At 58.1% G+C, this 18,259-nt stretch overlaps 1 protein-coding gene across 1 annotated transcript; it reads right to left on the bottom strand.

Moving 5' to 3' along the window:
• Positions 1–38: 38 nt before the first annotated feature.
• Positions 39–17,082, bottom strand: LOC117148670 (probable E3 ubiquitin-protein ligase HERC2). The gene is made up of 11 exons (XM_033316186.1): positions 15,180–17,082; positions 13,586–14,154; positions 12,973–13,521; positions 11,967–12,904; positions 11,744–11,900; positions 9,921–11,683; positions 9,488–9,861; positions 1,749–9,420; positions 1,199–1,682; positions 953–1,129; positions 39–884 (listed from the first exon to the last, which is right to left on the bottom strand). Exons 1-11 carry the CDS (start codon positions 17,080–17,082, stop codon positions 732–734), a joined length of 14,739 nt encoding a protein of 4,912 aa, XP_033172077.1. The 3' UTR covers positions 39–731.
• Positions 17,083–18,259: the final 1,177 nt, after the last annotated feature.

Here is an 18,259-nt window from a genome sequence, read left to right as displayed (position 1 = left end):
GATCCTTTTCTTTCAGTTGTTGCGAGTTACAAAATCGATTGCTTTATAAAGTATTTTATTTAGCTTCCGTTTAGTTCAGATAGAGTTTTCTTTGCGGCATCTAACTTTTAAATAGATCATCATTAGAAACGTTTTCAGCCCCTTTGTGTTCTCGGGGGTTATCGATATCAATTACATAGCTTATTAACTGTTTTGGGCGGGTTTCGGACTCGAGATGGATGGGAATGGATTGGATTGGATTGGATGGGATTCAATTGGGCTGCGTCTAACGTTTAAGCCTTGTGTATAATTATGAGTGGACTTCAACTAACATTTATATTTAAATTTATATGTATATATAATATAATATGGAAATAACTTTAACGTTTTGCTTTTTGGTTTCATTATGCGATCGACCGATTCTTTCGCTCTCTCGCCGTCTCTCTCTCTCTCTCTCTCATTCTCTCTCTCCTCATTCTCCCTCGCTTGCCGTCTCTCTCGCTCGATTCGTCGTCTTGCTCCGATTCAAGTGCTAATTTAAAATATATGTTTATACGTGTATATATGTGTACGTGTCGCGTGAGTGGGTTTAACTTGAAGGCTTCGTGTGTCCTAGTGGGTGAGGATCGTAAACTGCGGGGAGATCCGCCGGCTGCCAAGGTCTCCGATGGATCCCTGATCGATTTGTTCGGTAATGCGGTAAGTCGTTAAGTTAATTGTTCATTTCGGGCAGGATGGACAGTGGGTTCGGTTCAACCCTCGTGGCTAGCCACCGACTCCAGGTCGCTGTTGTCCTCGCTGCCGGTGGCCTCGGTGGGTTCGCCCATGGCCACGCGTGCGTACTCATCCGTATCAATGCTCTTACAGAAGTGTATGGCATACTTGAGCTTCTCAAGGAGCACGGCCTGCAAAAACAAAGGTTCGGCATTAATCAGAATCAGTGTTGGACGCAATCGGTCGCCATTGTCTTTACCTTGCACGAGTAGCGGGGCATCTTGAGCAGAAAGAAGCACGTGTAGCTCTCGGGCAGGAAGTGGTCAGGCGGATTCTTCTCGAGCACTTGCAGCACAAAGTCACGGCCACGGAAGTCGGCAATGGTGCGCGGCAATCGGGTGCGACCCCAGACGAACCGCAGGAATAGAGAGCGCTCCTGAAAATGTTTAGTTTCAATTAAGATTGCTGGTGATGCGAAAGTACGGCACCGCCGTATGGGACGCACCTGATTCGTGAACTCCTCCATCACCTCCCAGAACCAGGTGACCAGCGCCGAGCTCGGATCGAAGCCCTTGTAGGTGGCCACCGACTTCAGCAGGCCCAGCGGAATGTCCGGCGAGCCGCAGACCATCGCCTGCAGCTCCGCGGCGGAGAAGAGCGAGAGCAAAGGCACTGGAATCACCTTGGACATGCCGTCCCGAACCGCCTTCACCTGCTCATCGAATTCGTGCAGACGGAATCCGAGCGCCAGACGGACATACTCCGCCCGGTTCCTGGGCGAGATGTGCGTGTAGCGCGTGGACAGCGGCACCTCATGGCCACGGGCCGAGGACGTCGAGAAGGGCAGTTCCAGCGCGGTGAACAGCTTCGGGTCGTCATCCATATTGCGGATGCAGAGCAGTCCGGCCACGTAGTCGCGGTCCACCTCGGTAAGATCCGTTGGCCGTAGAACCTCGCCCGTCAATTGACGCCACACAGGCTCCGCCAAACTAAAATATCAAAACAAGGTCATTAGTGACTTGGTGCTCCAAGGTATCCCTCATCTCGACACTTACTTGATGCTCAGCGGCGATCCTGTACGCACGGCGATGCCCATGAGGACGCCAAGGAAGCGGAACATGTTCATCTGGAGTACCGAGGACAGGGTGGGGTCCAGCAGGAAGCAGTCGCGATTGGCTCCCGCCTCGCCGCGTCCGTTGGGCGTGTTGATCAAAAGCGGCACGCTGCCGTTCTGCAGCTCGTCGCACATCTCAGCGATGGATTCGCTGTAGCCACCGCCGCAGTCGTCCACACTCTCGCCCACGAACTTCACCTTCCAGACGCGGTGCGGCAGAGCCAGCGCCTCCTGGGTGAGCAAGGGCAGCTTCTGCACCATCTGGCCAAAGACGCTCTTCATCCCATCGATGCCGGCCAATCCGTTGCACCGATTGCGTGAGCGCTTCACCTGGATGCGATTTAGCTCGATGACGGGTCCGTGCTGCTTGTCCCGCACCATCGTCGTTTGGATGACCTTCCGGAAGGCAGCCTCCTTGATGTTGTACACGAGCACATCCTTCAGTGCGCCCAGACTCAAGTCGCCGGAGATGGGCAGCATGGCCAGGCAGGGACACACCAACTCCGAGAAGTGGTGCAGCAGGATAAGGCGGGCGTGCAGGGCCTCAGGCGCCAGATCGCGCACCAGGTCGTACTCCAGCGGTGGATTGGGCAGCGGACGCAGGCGCTCGCTCAGCTGCGATGTTGATAGGGCCAGCGTGTGGGCGGATCCGCAGGTGACCTTCACAATGTGCTTGCCCTGGAGAGCGGCTACCAGGCGCGGCCGCTGAATGGCTGTAACCGTGCCGTCGCCCAGTTGTCCTTCGTCGTTGTCGCCCCAGGTGTACACCTCGCCGGAGTCGCTGCAAGCGACGCAGTGCAGCGAGCCGGTGGCAATGGAAATAATCTTCTTTCCCTGCAGAGCAGCCACCTTCTTGGGCCGGCGGACATGGTCAACGGATCCGTGGCCCAGGCGATGGAAGTCTCCTTTGCCCCAGGTGTACACCGCTCCGGATTTGGTGAGTGCCACCGAGAACTGCGAACCGCACTCCACCTTGACCACTCCCAGTCCGGCCAGACTCTCGATCTTGTACGGCAGCTTGCAGCCGTCGCTGCCGCCGCGTCCCAGTTTGCCGTAGTCGCCATCGCCCCAGCTCCATACATTGTCGTCGTCCGTGATGCACAGCGTCTGGGCATCTCCGGAGCCGCAGGCAATATCGATGGCCCGATAGCCGAGCAGCGCCTCCACCAACTTGGGTCGCAGCTGGTCTTCGGAGTCGCCGTGTCCCAGTCGCCCGTAGCGTCCTTTGCCCCAAGTGAGCACGTGGCCACTGGCCGTGATCGCCGCTGAGTGAGCACTGCCGCAGGCAATGTCCGCCACGCTCATCCCGTTGAGGTGCTCCACCAGCTTGGGACGGTCGTAGCTCATGCGGTTCCCGTGGCCCAGCTTTCCGTCCTCGCCCTCGCCCCAGGCGTACACCTCGCCTTCAGTGGTCAGTGCCAAGCAGTGTTTTCCGCCGGAGTTCACAGCAACCTTCTTGACGAACACGTGCTGCAGGGATCCCAGCAAAGTGGGAATGGCCCAGCTGTCGCTGCCACCGACGCCCAGTCGTCCTCCAGATCCGTATCCCGTGGCAAATAGTTTGCCATCGGGCGTCACCGCAAACAGAGATTGCTCTCCGCCGGCCAACTGAACTGGTCGAAGAAGGCTGAGCGCCTCGCACGGCGTTGGCGTCTTGATACGGCTGCCTTCCAGTCCGCCAAGCTGCCCGCGGTGGTTGTGGCCCCATCCGTATATGGTGCTGGCTCCACCCCAGCTGAGTGCCCAGTCGTCTGGTCTCCGGTTGAGCCACTGCAGCAGTTGGGCGTCGTGCGGAGCTTGAAACAGAGTGTGATCCTCGTGGAGCAGCGTGCTCGTGGACTCCAACTGGTGGGCATGACAGTGTAGATCCGGCTGCTCGCTGGTAATTCCCGGCGGTGGAGACACATTGCTGACCGTGCTGGACGACAGTGAAGTTGTAGAGTTCAGCATGGACGCTCCGGGCGATTGGCAGCCAGGATTGGCATTGGAGTTCGAGCTCGAACTGGGCAGCATTTCGGCAAACTTCTTGCGCACCTCCAGGCAAAATGCACGCGGCAGCTCCGTGCGCCGGATCAGGGATTGGGCCACTCTAACGGCGATGCAGTATCGCTTGAACCAGGCCCACTTGTGCACGTCCCCAGTCGAGGAGATGGCACCCGGGGCTGCTGACGACGACGATGATGAAGTGGCAGGCAGTGAAGCATCCAGCTGCATGTCGCAGGCCAGTGCAGCCAGGGTCTTGAAGTAGTCCGAGTGCATGAGATGTATGCCTCCGCGCACCTGCGGCTCCTCGTACTCGTACTGGCGCAACAGCTCCGGTATCAAGGGCTGGAGCAGCGTGGACAGCGATGGATCCTGTGGTCGAGGCGCTTGCTCCAGCAACAGTACGGCGTGCAGTTTGCGCAGCGACCATATCCTCTGGGCGGTGGTGAGGGCGCCCAGTTGTGAGCAAGCTGCCAGGGCGGAGGCCAATCGGAGCAGCACACTCGGTTGTCGAGGGGCAAGTCGGGAGTCCAGCAGCGACATGACCAGTGCCATCGAGGGTTGCGACAACACGGCTCGGTCCGATCCACTCTCGCCCAGCGTGGCCGCCGGCATGATGGCGTGCACCCAGAAGCGCCAGCCCCATCCGTTTACCGAACTGTCCGAGGAGAATTTCCAGCGCAACTCGTCGCCCGGCACACGGATCTCCGGAGCCCAGTGGGCAAACTCCCGGCCCGAACGCATGGCCAGCACCCGACCAGTGCCGTCCATGATCACCAGGGGATCGTTACGCTTCTCGGTGCTGCACTGGCTGTCGAACTCCAGGCGCAACATCTCCGCACCGGGGATGCGTACCACTCCGGTGACGTTCACGTTGTCCACGTAAGGGTGGCTGCTCTCCTGCATCACCGGTTTGGGCAACTTACCAAGGCAGTGGCGCGAGGTGCACAGGTCCTCCAGTTCCGTGATGCACGTCTCAAGGAGCATCGCAGCCACCGTCGGTGTTCCAGCTCCCAAGGAGATTAGGGTGTCGGCGATGGTCTGGGCTGTGCTCGGTGGTCCACATCGTCCGCAAACTGCCAGTTTAAGCAGCTCCACCAGACTCTTTGCCTCCGGCTCACCCAGCAAGCCGCCGAAGTCGTCTAGGCCGTGGCAGTGGCTAATGTGGGATAGCATCTCCTCCTGCTGCGTCATGGTGGCAGCCATCACGGACATGGCGCTGGCCGACATCCGAGAGTGCTTGTGCTGGGGCAAGGCACTGCTGGAGAGCGATCCCGACATGGACAGGGATCCAGTTAGGCTCTGAAAGGCGCTCAGTGGGCCGGCGCTGAGCGGTGGCAGAGTGTTAGCCCCGCCGGACAATCCTCCGGTCAGCGCATCAACGGCAGCCTCGGGACTGTGCTCCTGCAGACCGGCATCCGTGGCATCGGCGGGCGCCTCTCCTCCACCCTGCGCAATCGTTTCCGCCAGTTGCAGCGGTGCTCCCATCATGGGCCCACCTATGAGCTGGTCCTCCTCGCCTCCGACGGCACCCCGCTCCTTAAAGTTCACCTTGCTGTGGCTGGTGAGTGCGGCGACGATGAGCTGGCGGGCCTGCAGGATGCTCATGGCACGCAGTACGTGACCCAGAGCCGCCTGCCGGGCGGCTGGTGTCTCCAGAGCCAGGCTTTCGCTCAGACTACTCTGGTTCAAGGGCTTAGCCTCCTGTTTCAGGGTTTGCACTGTCTCCGCTTCGTATATGCCCAGGCTACTGCCGCCCAGGGGGTCTCGAGTGCTGCCGAAGGGCACGGGTCCTCGCTTCTCCTCATCCGAGGATGCGTTGGGCAGTCCCCAAGCGATGGAGTGCGAACTGCCGCACGCAACGCGATTCACAAACACCGCATCCAATCCGATGACCAGAGCCGGTTTCTTGTTCACAAACGTGTTGCCACTGCCCTGTTGGCCGTGGTCGTTGTCGCCCCATGCGTACACCTGGCCAGCATCCGTGACGGCTAGGCAGTGCAGGGCACCGACGGCCACGTGGATGACCCGTCGGCCCCGAAGTCCTCCAATGGGCTGCGGCTTGCGCACGTGCTGATCTCCACCGTGGCCCAGACGGTAGTAGTCGCCTTTGCCCCAAGTCCACACTTCTCCGGCTCGCGTGAGTGCCAAGCTGAACTGGGCGCCACACTCGATCTGCACCACACCTATGCCCGAGAGGCGTTCGATCTCGTGAGGGGTGTCGGATCCCTCGCTGCCGCCGCGTCCAAGCTTGCCGAAATCACCGTCGCCCCACGAGAACACGGCTCCGTCCTCCGTGAGGGCAAGGGTTTGTGCATCCCGACTTCCGCAGGCCACTTGCACGACCCTTCTGCCCGCCAACGCCGTCACCAACTTGGGCTTCAGCTGTGTGGTGTTGTCGCCGTGGCCCAAGCGGCCGTACTCACCCAGTCCCCAGGTGTAGAGCTCGCCCTGGCTGCTGATGGCCGCCGAGTGGGACGAGCCGCAGGCCACATCGCGGATCTTCTTCGCTCGCAACGCCTCCACCAGTCGCGGCTTGTCCAGCGTTGTTCGGTTGCCGTGGCCGAGCTTACCATCCTCGCCCTCGCCCCAGGAGAACACCTTTCCATCCAGCGTCAGGGCGAGCGCGTGCTTGCCGCCGGAGTGCACGGCTACCTTCTTGACCACATACTGATGCAGCACGGGCAGCTGGTGTGGTAGTGGCACATTGTGGGTCACCCCGAGGCCGAGGCGACCGTTCGTTCCCTCGCCGCATGCGTAAACCTTTCCGTCCTGGCTCACGATGAACAGACTCTTGGATCCGCCTGCTATGTGGATGGGACGCAGACGACTAATGGTCTGCGAGAAGGTTGGCACCTTCACCTTCGAACCTTTCAGCCCGCCAAGCTGTTCTTTGTCGTTGAGGCCCCACACCATTACGGTGCATGGTAGATCCTGCTCGGGCGCCGCTGCGGCTTCTTCGTGGGATGTGCTTACCGCTCCGGCTCCTGCTGTCGATCCAGGTCCCACTCCGGCGCTGTACTCGCTGGCCAGGAACTGTGCGTTAGCCAAGATGTGCTGGAGATCCGGTTGCTGGCGGCGACCTACGAACTTAATGCCGTGAATCTTGCACTGGATGCCGTTGTTCTGGCACTGCTTCACCACCACCTCCACCCAGGGGTAATAAGTGGGCACCTGCTGCATGAGCAGCACCCGGCTAGCACCCGCTGGCACTGGGATCCATGTGTACTCCTTCAGGCTGTCGACGCAGTCGCCCACGCGTATCTCCAGCAGCGATGGCATGTGCGAGTGATCTTCGGGACTAACCTTCAGAGTCAGACTGTGGACGAGGATGCGGTCGTGCAGCTCTAGGCGGATCCAATGGCGGCAAGGTCCGCTGGAACAGCTCTGCCACGGCTGGTTACTGCCATTAAGCAGATGTTTGGCTGCTGCCTCATTGGAGCTTACGGTCAACGAACGAATGCATCTGGACCAATCCTCGATGAGATCGCTGGGCGCCATCTGGCTGCAGGAGTCTCCTAGAGAAGGAAGGGTGGCGGAGGTGGGCTGCGATGCCACCAGTTCCACTTCGTTGATGTGACCCTGCCAGGCGGGCAGGTCCGGAAAGTCCACAGTGAGTTGTTTGCTGCGCACTGAGCTCACCACTCCAATGGCCGACGATCCCTGGCTTCTGCCCAGGCGCAGCTGGCACAGCATTCCGTAGCGCAGCGACGAGGTGCGCAGCCTTACCCGTGCACCCACTGCGATGGGCGGAGGGCGTGGCTGGTGCTGGGTCTGAGCAGCCTCCACCAGCTCGATATGCACAAAGCACACCCAGTAGGTGCTGCCGTGATTGCGCCAGTCGACTTGAACGTTGAGATCATGCAGGCCTTCGGTGTCCACGATGAGCACGGTGCCCATATCGCCTTGTTTGATCTCTTCAAAGTCCCGACAGCAGCGCACCGTCATTCCCGGGCGAACTAGTCCCCGTACATACAAGGCGTAGAGATCAGCAGTCTGGAAATCCTTGCGAGATTCAAACTTCACTGGTGGTGCGGGTCCACTGACGGCCATCGGTTGGCCTTCTACAGTGTCCGATGAAGTAGAGGACGAGGTTGTCGAATTCGAACTGGGACACTCATTATCCGAATCCGCCTCTGGGTCGTGAGACGAGGCTGAAGACGCCAGTGGCAGCGTATCCTCTTCGATGGTGTTAGCACACACATCCGGGTGTTCCAGGATCCACTGTACTATCTGCTCGGGGGTGGGCATTATCTCTGCTTGCAGCGACAGTTGCTTGAGGGCTAGTTCCACCGTGCGACGAGTGAATCCCATTTCCATTATCTGGCCAATTAGCTGGGCATCGGTGGCCGCCGCAGGCCACTTGGATTTCTGTTCCACTTGCTCCGTCGGCTTCTGCTCCTTCCTTGCCACATTGTAGACAGGCACTCCGTGCACCATTGTCGGCTGAGGTGGCGAAGAAAGGGCGCGACCATTGGGAGGAACACCACCACCCTCGCTTAGCTCCTGGTGGGCCTGGGTAGCCAGGGATTGAATGCAGTTGAGGGCGGCTGTGGCCAGATCCATGTAACTGTAGCAGGCCTTTACTGGGGACGCCTGCGTGGCTCGCAAAAGGATGCACTGTATCAACAGTTGCGGCTCCTGGCCACTTCCTGTGGACAACTGCTGGTCTTGCTCCCCAGGCTGTTGCGACTCCGCATCGCTTCGGTCCGGCTCATCTGCACTGGCGTATATGCTCCCTGGTGCTCGTTGCTTGAGGATGCGACGCAAAGCGACTTGGTGGCGATACAACACGCCGTTTGTGTGCAGCACCGCCATCTGAAGTTGCTGAGCGCGGAGCAGAGCTAAGTCCAGTCGACCATCGGCGCTACTGGGCAGTTCCCGGAGTTCCGGTGCTGGTCCGTACAGTAGCACTGTCCAAGCGTTAAGCAACATCTCGTTCATAGGCAGACGGCTCAAGCTGAATACGGTGTGATCCAAGTGCGGCATCACCGCCGGCAGTTGCACCTTAACGAATCCCACGCCAGATCCCACACCTCCGGGCGCAAGGAGACAGCGGCCCTTGGGCGTGAAGCTGGCGATCACCATGTGGCTGCCTTCGTGGAAACAGTGTAGACCGACGCGTGGACGCAGATCGTGTCCACCCATGGCTCCGAGTACACCTAGCACAAAGACCTGTTCACTGTCCAGAGCCGTGGAGTGCGGCGATTGCTCGGCTAGCAGCTCGGCGGCTACACAAAGCTTCTGCGCCAGGAAGGAATTGATGACCGGGTTCCAGGAGGGCAGCGTGTGCAGACGCCGAAGTAGAGCGACGAGCTCCTCGGCCACGCTGCCCGAATGCGATGCGGTGAGCAGCACGCGTGCCTTGCCCTCGGCCGTGGGCAGCAGACTGGCATCGCCTGGACAATGTAGCGCGATGCGTCCCAGGGTGGCAAACAACTGGTGGACCAAAGCGGGCATCCGCGGCTCCTCCTCAGCGCCCCACTGTGCCAGAATAAACTGCAGCAGGCGCAGGCAATGGAGCTGTCTGTACACGCCCGCCTCGTTTCCCGCTGGCTGTTCCAGCAGCGATAGATAGTGACTTAACCATCCCGTTGTGCTCAGCTCCAGACAAAGCCGTGGGCAATCTCCTGAAAAAAGCACATTATTGTTAGCCACTCAAACGATTCTTGTTTTACTACCACAAAGGACACCTACCAGATATGGCTCGAATAAAGCCCAGGTTGAGCCATCCCAATGCATAGGAGATGTTTGACATCGATGGTTTGGGGTAGATGATAGTCCGAAACATGCTGGTCATGCCACGCAGTGCGTCCTTATCCAGCTGAGCCCCGTGCAGTCCAGTTCCCACCGCCAGAATCTGAAGGAGCTTGGCGGCGCAGTGGCGTAGCAATTTCGATGGATGCGAGTCGCTGGTGGGTGAAGCTTCGCTCCCGGACACATCCTCTCGCTCAGGCTCCGTGGGTGAGGCGACGTTGAGAGCACTGTCGGCCAGCTGGAGATCGTACTGACCCTCCTTGCCCATACGGTACGAGTTGGTGGCTCCGGTGTACCATTCCACACGCACCCACCTGGACAAGATGGTCATTTAGTTGTGATATCAGGAAATAGAATCTTCGCCACAACTTACCCGTCCTCGCCCACCTCACTAATGATGCGACCCTCGCCGGGCGGATTGCCATCCTGGTCACCCCACTTCCAGTCCGCTCCCCTCACAATTCTGGTGCCGATCTTCATCAGCTTTGCCAGATCGGGACCACTGAGCTGCGCCTTGCTCGACTTTTGCTTTAGCACGCTGTCTTCGTACAGGATACTCAGTTCTCCGTGCACCTGGCCGCCGGTCGCGCCTTCGCCGCCCGTCTGCGCCAGCAGTCCAAGCACGGTGCCCAGGAGGCCGGAATTAATGAGGAACCCTAGCTCGTTGGGGCCCAGCTCCTTGGCCAGCAGCCCGAACACGCTCAGGAGGAAGCGGGCGCGCGGCAGGCGCTTTAGGAGCACATAGGTGCCTAGATTGGTGCTGTCCTTGCCGCGGGCGTGGCCCTGCTGCTCTTGGTTAACCAGACGACGGAGCTCTCGCACCGCCCAGTCAAGGACACGAGATTGTGCCAGGAGTAGCCTGGCTTTTTGGTAGGCACTTATCATGTTCAGCTGACCGAGAACGTGCAAGGAGCTTCCGGATCCCGTAGATCCTCCTCCGGAGGATGTGGATTTCAAGTGCAGTCCGAGAAATCCGTTCAGCAGACTGTACTGTGCCGCATCCAGCAAGCCGTGTAGTTCAAGCAGTTGCTGGACAATCTGGAGCCCGGCCAGCCTCAGTTGGTATCGCTGCATCTGGCAGTACATGGCCCGTCGTGCCGTCTCCACATCGCAGCTGTCCTGCAGGGCAAAGTCCACAATGTCCTGCATGAGTGCCGGGTCCAGCTCTCCCTCGCCATGGATCTGGCGTTCATTCAGTCGCCTTAACAGAGTTTCCTCTTCTTCCTGCTCCTCTAGCTCCTGTTTGGGCATGACCTGGGGTTTTTTCTCCTGCTCCTGCTGAATGGAGGCATTAAGCAGATCCTCCGGCTTGGCCGGCTGCCGTGAGGAGCGCAGCTCTTGAAGCAGCCGGCGCACAAGCATCTTAAAGCGCGGCGGGCGCTGCAAGATGGGCAGTCGGCGTAATCCACGCTGCTGGGGACTAATCGCTGGCCGCACCTCGTAGAGCAAGAAGCGCAGGCGCTCTAGAATTGGGGCACACACCTCCTTGTAACTGCGGTTCAGTTGCTGCCGTGTCCGAACCACTGACCACTTGGCCTGATGCACAAGCCTAATGATTTCCCCGAGCTGTCTTGGCGGCGGCGACTCTGTCTCCAATGCGTTTAGCACCAGGCCACCGAGGTACTGGTGCCGGATGAGCACGGCGCTCAAGAGGCGCTCTAGCTCCTGGACGGGATGTTCCGTGGCGAACTCCTGATGCCACATCAAGTTGTGCGCCTTACAGTATCGCTCGGTGAGCGCCAGCCAAGCAGCCACAGGCGGTTCCGAAACGCGGGCCTCTGCTAGGCCGCTGATGAAAGCATCTGCACGCAGCTGCAACTGGGATTTGCCTCGACCCGGAGCCAGCTGCTGCTGCATTGGCAACGGAGGCGGCAGTTCCGTGGGCGTGTTACCCGCTGTGCTGTGACAACTGTGGCTGCTGCGCGCCTCGCCCTTCTCCTCGTCGAAGGGATTGCTCGGCTGGAGGAGCTGTAGCCCACCGCTTAGCAGGCTTGACTTGTCCAGCTGACGGCACTGCAGTTCCGCTGGCTGCAGTGCCGGTCCGCTGCACATCAGATTGGCCACCAAGCCGAGCAGCTGCGCCAAGGCGCATTCCGAGCTAAAGTGAGTCAGCCGACTGGGTCCAGGCGCCGATGACTGAATAGGATTGAAACATTCGATTGGTCAGGGAATATCAAACATAGATTCGAATCTCACCTTCTCTTCGGTGCTAGCCTGGACCATGTACTTGCCCAGCTTGTGGTGCTCGAGGATGTGCTCCATAGCGCTTCTGTGCACCTGACTGCTCATCTCGGCCGTAAGGTCCTTGCCCAATCCCGAGTCCAAAACGCTTCGTAGTGTTTCCGACTCACAGCTATGATGCAAAAGATAAACGACAAATGAGTCTGCAATTATGCCGAAGATATGCAAGTTTACTTACTTGTATCCGCTTAAATCGCAAACGTATCCGGCCAGGATGATGCAGCGACTTCCATCGAGCAGTAGATTTTCCATGTCCGCACGGCGCACATAGTGCGTTTCGGGATCAGCCGGCGGAGGACCGCCCTTGGGTCCCCCTCGACAAATGATGCCTGGCCAGCCCATGTCGTCGCCGTCTCGCAATTCTCCTTCCCCAAGAGCTCGATTGAGTCTGTCTAGGACGCGAAGCAGAGGCAGAAAGAGGCGGGCCCAACGCAGGCCACCCAGACACTGAGGGCGATCGCGCTTGAGGAGCAATAAGCCCACCAGCAACTCGTTCAGCAAAGCGTCCGAAATATCCGCCTGGAGGACACGGCCGAGATGGCCAACCATCTGACCAAAGGAATGTTCACCCGGCTCCCGACATAGCAACGCCAATTCGTGGGCCTTTTGTAATGTGGCAACGCAGGCGGGGATTAGCGCGTGCATGTACTGCAACAACAGCGCCTCGGCGCCAGTTGTTTCCTCCTCGGGCTGCGCCTGGTGGATGTGGGATAGCAGCAAGCGCTGGAACCGGTGGAGCAGACTCAGGCTGGGACTGGTGCTCGGCTCCTGGTGCTGCTGCTCGCGCTCCTCCTCCTCCTTTTCCTGCTGCTTGCCCAGCGTGGGAGACAGTCGGGTTTGGGACAGTGCGGCATTGTTGCTCAGCAGTCGCGTGATCAGCTGCAGCAATGGCAAGTGGACTCCGTCGCCGCAGTCCGCGGAGCAGGAGCTGCTCTCCAGACGGATAGCGTGCTGCAGCGCCGACTCTAGGCCGCCTTCGGCCATCAGGGAGCTGACTAGGAGGTCTGTCATGAAGCGATGACCTGCGGAGGACGCCTGTCCAGGTTCCGAAGGCAGCAGCGATGTGAGTGTCTGGGCACGCTCCGCTGCTGTGGGCAGCAGAACACTCCATCCGTCCTATGGTAAAAGGTCAATGAAAGGTATTAGTACGAAGCACATTGGATGTGCCCAACTTATGTATGTACCTGCAGAGCCTGTTGTGCGGCCACTTGTATTGTGCGAAGCACTTGACTGCCGCCGGCCAACCCGAGGATTCGAGTCTTGAGGCTGCAGAGAAGGCGACTGCCACTGGCTAGGCCCACCTGGCGCGGCTCTACCCCGTTGGCAATGAGGGCGAGCAGCTGCAGGCGGAACAGATTTAGGCAGGCCACGGCGATGCACTCGCTCTCCTGGTTCGGCGTTTGCCGGTTGTCCTGGCTGCTGCACATGCCCAGCAGCTGGTCTAGCAGACGGAACGTGGGCTCGCCCAAGTCAACGACGAAGGGGGCGCGCCGCGGTACACCCTGGTGGGAGCTCTGCGTCCACACAAGACTCTGGGCACTGGTACAAGCGATTCCGCTGGCCGGAAACGTGGGTAATGACACAAGAATGGGCGTTCGCAGTAAAGGCTCGCTGGACACGGAGGCTGGACAGATTTGCTGGCTGTCGTTGCGACCCCATCCGAATACCTCCCCGCTGCTAGAAAGCGCCAGACAATGTGCCACGCTCACGGCCACGTCCACAATGCGTTTGTGCTGCAGGGAAAACCAAAAGTTAGGAAAGGATGACAGGGTAAAGGGGTACCTGGCGGTAGCTCACCTGCAAGCTGCTAACCAGACGCGGAACACTGCACCCTTGGACACTGCGCTCCACCAACTGGTGGCCCAAACAGGTGGCCTTGCCCCACGTATACAGCTGACCCTCGCTGCTGAGGGCCACCGAGAACTGGGAGCCCGCAAAGACGCGCTGCACCCGGGGTAGCGATTCCACAAGGATCGGCTGCAGGCTGCCGTTGCAGTTGCCGTTGCCCAGCTTGCCGTAGTCACCGTCGCCCCAGGCGAACACCAGTCCCTCGGATGTGAGGGCCAGCGAGTGGGCGTCGCCGCTGCCCAGGGCCACGTCAACCACCATGTGGTCGGATAGGGCCACCACCAGGGTTGGCAGGCTGCGATCGTCGCTGTTCCCGTGGCCCAGCCGAGCATAGGTGCCGCGTCCCCAGGTCAGCAGGTTTCCGCCGCAGGTGATGGCTGCGCTGTACGAGCAGCCGCAGTATACCGACTGTACACAGTGCTGCTCCAGGGCAGCGATCTTGGTGGGAACGGCTCGGGCGTGGGTGTCCCCATGGCCCAGACGGTGATCTTCGCCGGTGCCCCAGGAGTAGGCGTTGTCTGCAACGAATTGAAAGAAGGGCATTAGGTTCATAACTACTATTATTATTAAGTAAATACTAATAACCGAAATGCCTGATCTGCAGCAGCGAGGCGGACAGAAACCATCCGACTGGTAGCTTTGCGTGCACGACATACAGAGCGAGCCTAAAAGAAGCTATGAGCCACCATAATGCACGCCCATACTAACGTAATCCAGCTCAATGTTAATCATTGCGCAGCAGCTCAGAGCCTCCTGGCTCCTAAGCGAACCTTACGTCACTGTAAGGGGACAATCCTCCATGATCCTCGACGAGTCAGTTAAAGCAGCTCTCTCCACGATCAGGAACTGGCTGCATCACCTATGCGGGGAATTGAACCCCATCCGACCCTGGGGTCCTGGCTAATACTGTAGGGGAGCTATTCCCAATGCAGACCGCACTATGGTGACCAACAGAAGAAGCCCCTGCCCCGGATTTCCCGTGCCTCACAGAACTGGAAGTCGTCGAGGCAGCCAAGCGGATCAAACCCAACATGGAATATTAAGATGAAACGAGTCCGCTCAAACGAGGTGGCCAACAGAGTGGGTGGGTAAATCCAAACAGGTGTTCTGTGTGGTGGCGGGTGAAGAATAATACCTCAGCGTACCCGGCTTGTCGAAAAAGGCGACTAAAGGGTGAATGGAGGAGACACCACGGCCTACTCTTAAGGAAGGGAGTGCGATCTGGTTTCACATCCTGCTCATCGAAGTCATACCTAGACTGAGAGTCCCAGTGAGCTTTTTTTATTGTTAGTAAGTAGGCATGATTCCACTACGGATTCTGAATAGTCCATGTCACCTACGAACGGTAGGTGGTATCTTTAGAAGATTTTAATTTTCCTACCGCAAGTCGAATAATAAAAAATACGCTGAAAAGCGTGCTACGCTTTTTGTTAAATCTCTCGTAGTCCCAACATTTTAATACAATACAATAACCAACGAAACGAACTAGCAGTGGATACGAACATAAAATGGAAACATAACAGCAATTCAGAAATTCTCTTACGGTTGCTGTCAATGGCCAGAAAGTGACGACCTTCACAGTGGCCGGCGATGCTAATGAACACATCGTGGGCGACCTCCTCCATGGGCAGCGGTTCCGCTTCCGGTTTGGCCAGGCGCCAGGTGTACAGCTTACCCTCCTGGCTAAGGATGAGCATCTGCGTCTCGCAGCAGGCCACCTGCTTGATCTGGAAGCGGCAGCTAAGCGTGGGCACGCCCGCAGACTCTCCACTCCAGCTGAGCGTCGGCTCAGCGCTGAATCCCTGCTGATCCTTGGAGAGCGATGGCCAGCCCAAGGCGTAGATCCGCTGCTGAGGAGCTGAACTGGATGATGCGGCGGTTGCTTGTCCACCGCGTAGCAGGCAGCGCGGCATCAGCGGCTGCACCATGCGGTCCAGGTGAGAAATGATGACGACTGCGGCGCGACGAAGGTCCACAATGGCCGCACTGCTCTTGGGTAGCGAGAGAAAGCGAAGGAAGGTCTCCGTGGCACTGGCCACTGGAGCAGGTTCTCCGCCGGCGATTCCGCCTCCCTTGGCCGTGGCTCCAATCTTCTGGTAGCGCAGCAGGATGCGCTGCAGCGGGGCGCCCGTCTTGCGTGGCATGTCCCGATTGTCGTTGCCCGCACGGTCCTTCTCCCATAGCAACAACAGCAGAACGACGCACTCGAGCGTGGCGGCCAGGGTGCCCTTCTGCACGCCCAGCTCCAGCAGAAGGCACAGCGCTGTGTGGCGGTCGTTTAGTGGTGCGGTGCAGCGATTGCCCATCGGATCACCGAGCGCCACCAGACGCAGGAACTTGATGGAGCGCTCCATGACATCCAGCCAGAGCGAAGAGACGACGGCTGCCTCGAACAGCGTGGCCTCAGGCAGTTCCTGCAGAGAAGCCAGCGCCTCGCTTAGCAGCTCGCTGCACATTTCCGTGTCCTCACCGGAGCGCCAGGCGCGTCGCAGGAAGGCGAAGCTGAAGTTCAATGCGGCATGGGTGGCTACGCGTGCCAAGCCCAGAGCTCCATGCTCCGCCGGCTGTTCCGTCGGCTGCGACTCCACTGCAGCATTGGCGGTTGTGGCGGCAATAGTGCTGTTGGCGGTGGTGACACTGACCACCGCCTGTGCGCTTGTCGTGGACTGGCGCTCCCGTTCCCTCTCCCTTTTCAGGGCCACGAAGTAGCGCTCGTAGATGAATAGTTGCTGGCGAAGATGCTGGGCAGAGAGGCAGTTGCCGGCTGCGCGCAGAGCCAGCTCCTGCAGCTCCGAGATCATAGAACGTTGGCAGTCCAGACGCGCCTGCTGCGTAGGTGGCTGGCTCCAGAGCCAGCCGCTCAGAACCATGTCGGTGGCCTGGCTGAGATGGGCCGCTTGCTGTGCGGCGGCTTGGGTGGTAAGCTTCTTAATGGCCGTGTCCGAGTCCAGAGGCCGACAGCCGTCGCAGTTGCAGGCGGAGAGGGGGCCGCAGTACTCCGGCTGGCAGCAGGAGCACTTGAGCTGCTGAGCGCCGCAGTAGTGCTTGCCATCGTCGCCCAGGTAGGATAGTTGTCCGCGGGCATTTAGGAGCGGAGCGGTGGGCGACGAGACCAGCTCGCAGTCCTGGATCAGATGGTTCCACAGTACGGCGCCGTCGGCGGCGTTGCGCAGGGAGGCGATGAGATCGGCGCGCAGCCACTTGGCGTCCAGAAAGGGCAGCGGGCGCAGGTAGAGATCGGGCGAATGGCTGGGCGGTGCTGCTGATCCGGAGCCTGATCCGGATCCAGATCCTGCTGCGGAGCCTGCTCCTGCCGCTGCTCCACTGGCACCTCCACCGCCTCCTACACCAACTCCAGCGGAGACTGGTGCTGCAGAAGCGGGCTGGCTGGACCCAGCACCTTGGCCACTGGATCCGGCTCCTCCGCTCGCCTGGCGGTTGAACATGTTTGTGTTTTGGCGTTGTCTTCCCTAGTGCTCCACCGGCGAAGTCAGGCTAGAAACGAGCACGACCACAACCACAACAACGGCAATGGCATGGCACAGTTACCCCTGCAAGGGGGGTGTGGTGGTGGGCTGGAGCGCGGGTTGGGGCAGGGGCGAAGGCGGGTCAATGTCGTCACTGGCACACACACTAAGCACACGCACACGCGCGCAAGCACACACACAACTGCAATCGGGCGTTCAGGATCAGGATAATTCGTTGTTATCCTTGTCCGCACTGCTCATTTTGTTGCCCCGCACGGAGTTATGACATCCTGACTTTTCCATCCGCACTTGAACTCTCCGTTTTCCGCGCTTGCTGCTTTCGGGTCACAATTGGAAGTACCAGTTACCAGTACAATGCAATTTGAAATCAAGGAATTATTTTAAAATGAAATAAAATTGTTTGATGGCAATCGATATCAGGGGGAGGTGCAAACTGACTGAGCTATCAAGTAATCGATATCAGGGGGGCGAGCCATCGATATGTTTGTCTTTTCGATAGCTCTTCAGTGTTCGTAAGTCATAGGTTTGTGTCGCGGATTAAAACACAGTACAGTGGAAACTGGCTATTAGAAACCGTGCAGCCAAACTCTTAATGAGTCCCATGAAATCCTGTCAAGTCATTTCAAGAATTACGCAATATATCAGACCCAATAGTTGAATTGCAATTTTTAAACATTAGCTTAAAACGTACTTGTTTCTAAAAACATTTACAATACGGATCATTCGGTTATATTACATATGTGTAACGCAAAAAATAAGAGGCGCACATAACTAATTATTGAATACTATTATTGTATTATTTACTGGCTTTTTTATTGCTTCAATCAAAAATAAAGAACAACAATAAGAAATTGTTTGCCTACTACATATTTTATATTGACACGAAAAGAAACCCATACCTATAAACTCTATATGGCTTATACAACATTACTACATAAATCTAACTTATAACAAAATTATTGCATTTCAATTTACGTGACGGTGTATACATAATAAACTTTAAAAATTTGTTGAAACTCAATAAAGCAATGCTATTTTCAGTAATTTCCGATTATTTCTATTGGAGCTATCCAATCCATTTTGTATATTGAAATAATTACTTTTGAAAATAGGCTGTTTATATAGTAGAGATTCT

The sequence above is a fragment of the Drosophila mauritiana genome, chromosome X (assembly GCF_004382145.1).
Source record: "Drosophila mauritiana strain mau12 chromosome X, ASM438214v1, whole genome shotgun sequence".
NCBI classification, from domain to species: domain Eukaryota; kingdom Metazoa; phylum Arthropoda; class Insecta; order Diptera; family Drosophilidae; genus Drosophila; species Drosophila mauritiana.
This window is presented reverse-complemented; position numbering and strand designations above follow the sequence as displayed.

Excerpts from the sequence above, each read along its gene's own strand:
- LOC117148670 (XM_033316186.1), bottom strand. The coding sequence starts at position 17,082 with ATGTTCAACCGCCAGGCGAGCGGAGGAGCCGGATCCAGTGGCCAAGGT. Across the intron at positions 13,522-13,585 it reads GTCTGGTTAGCAGCTTGCAG|CACAAACGCATTGTGGACGT; the intron begins GTGAGCTACCGC and ends TTTTCCCTGCAG. Across the intron at positions 9,862-9,920 it reads AGTGAGGTGGGCGAGGACGG|GTGGGTGCGTGTGGAATGGT; the intron begins GTAAGTTGTGGC and ends CATCTTGTCCAG.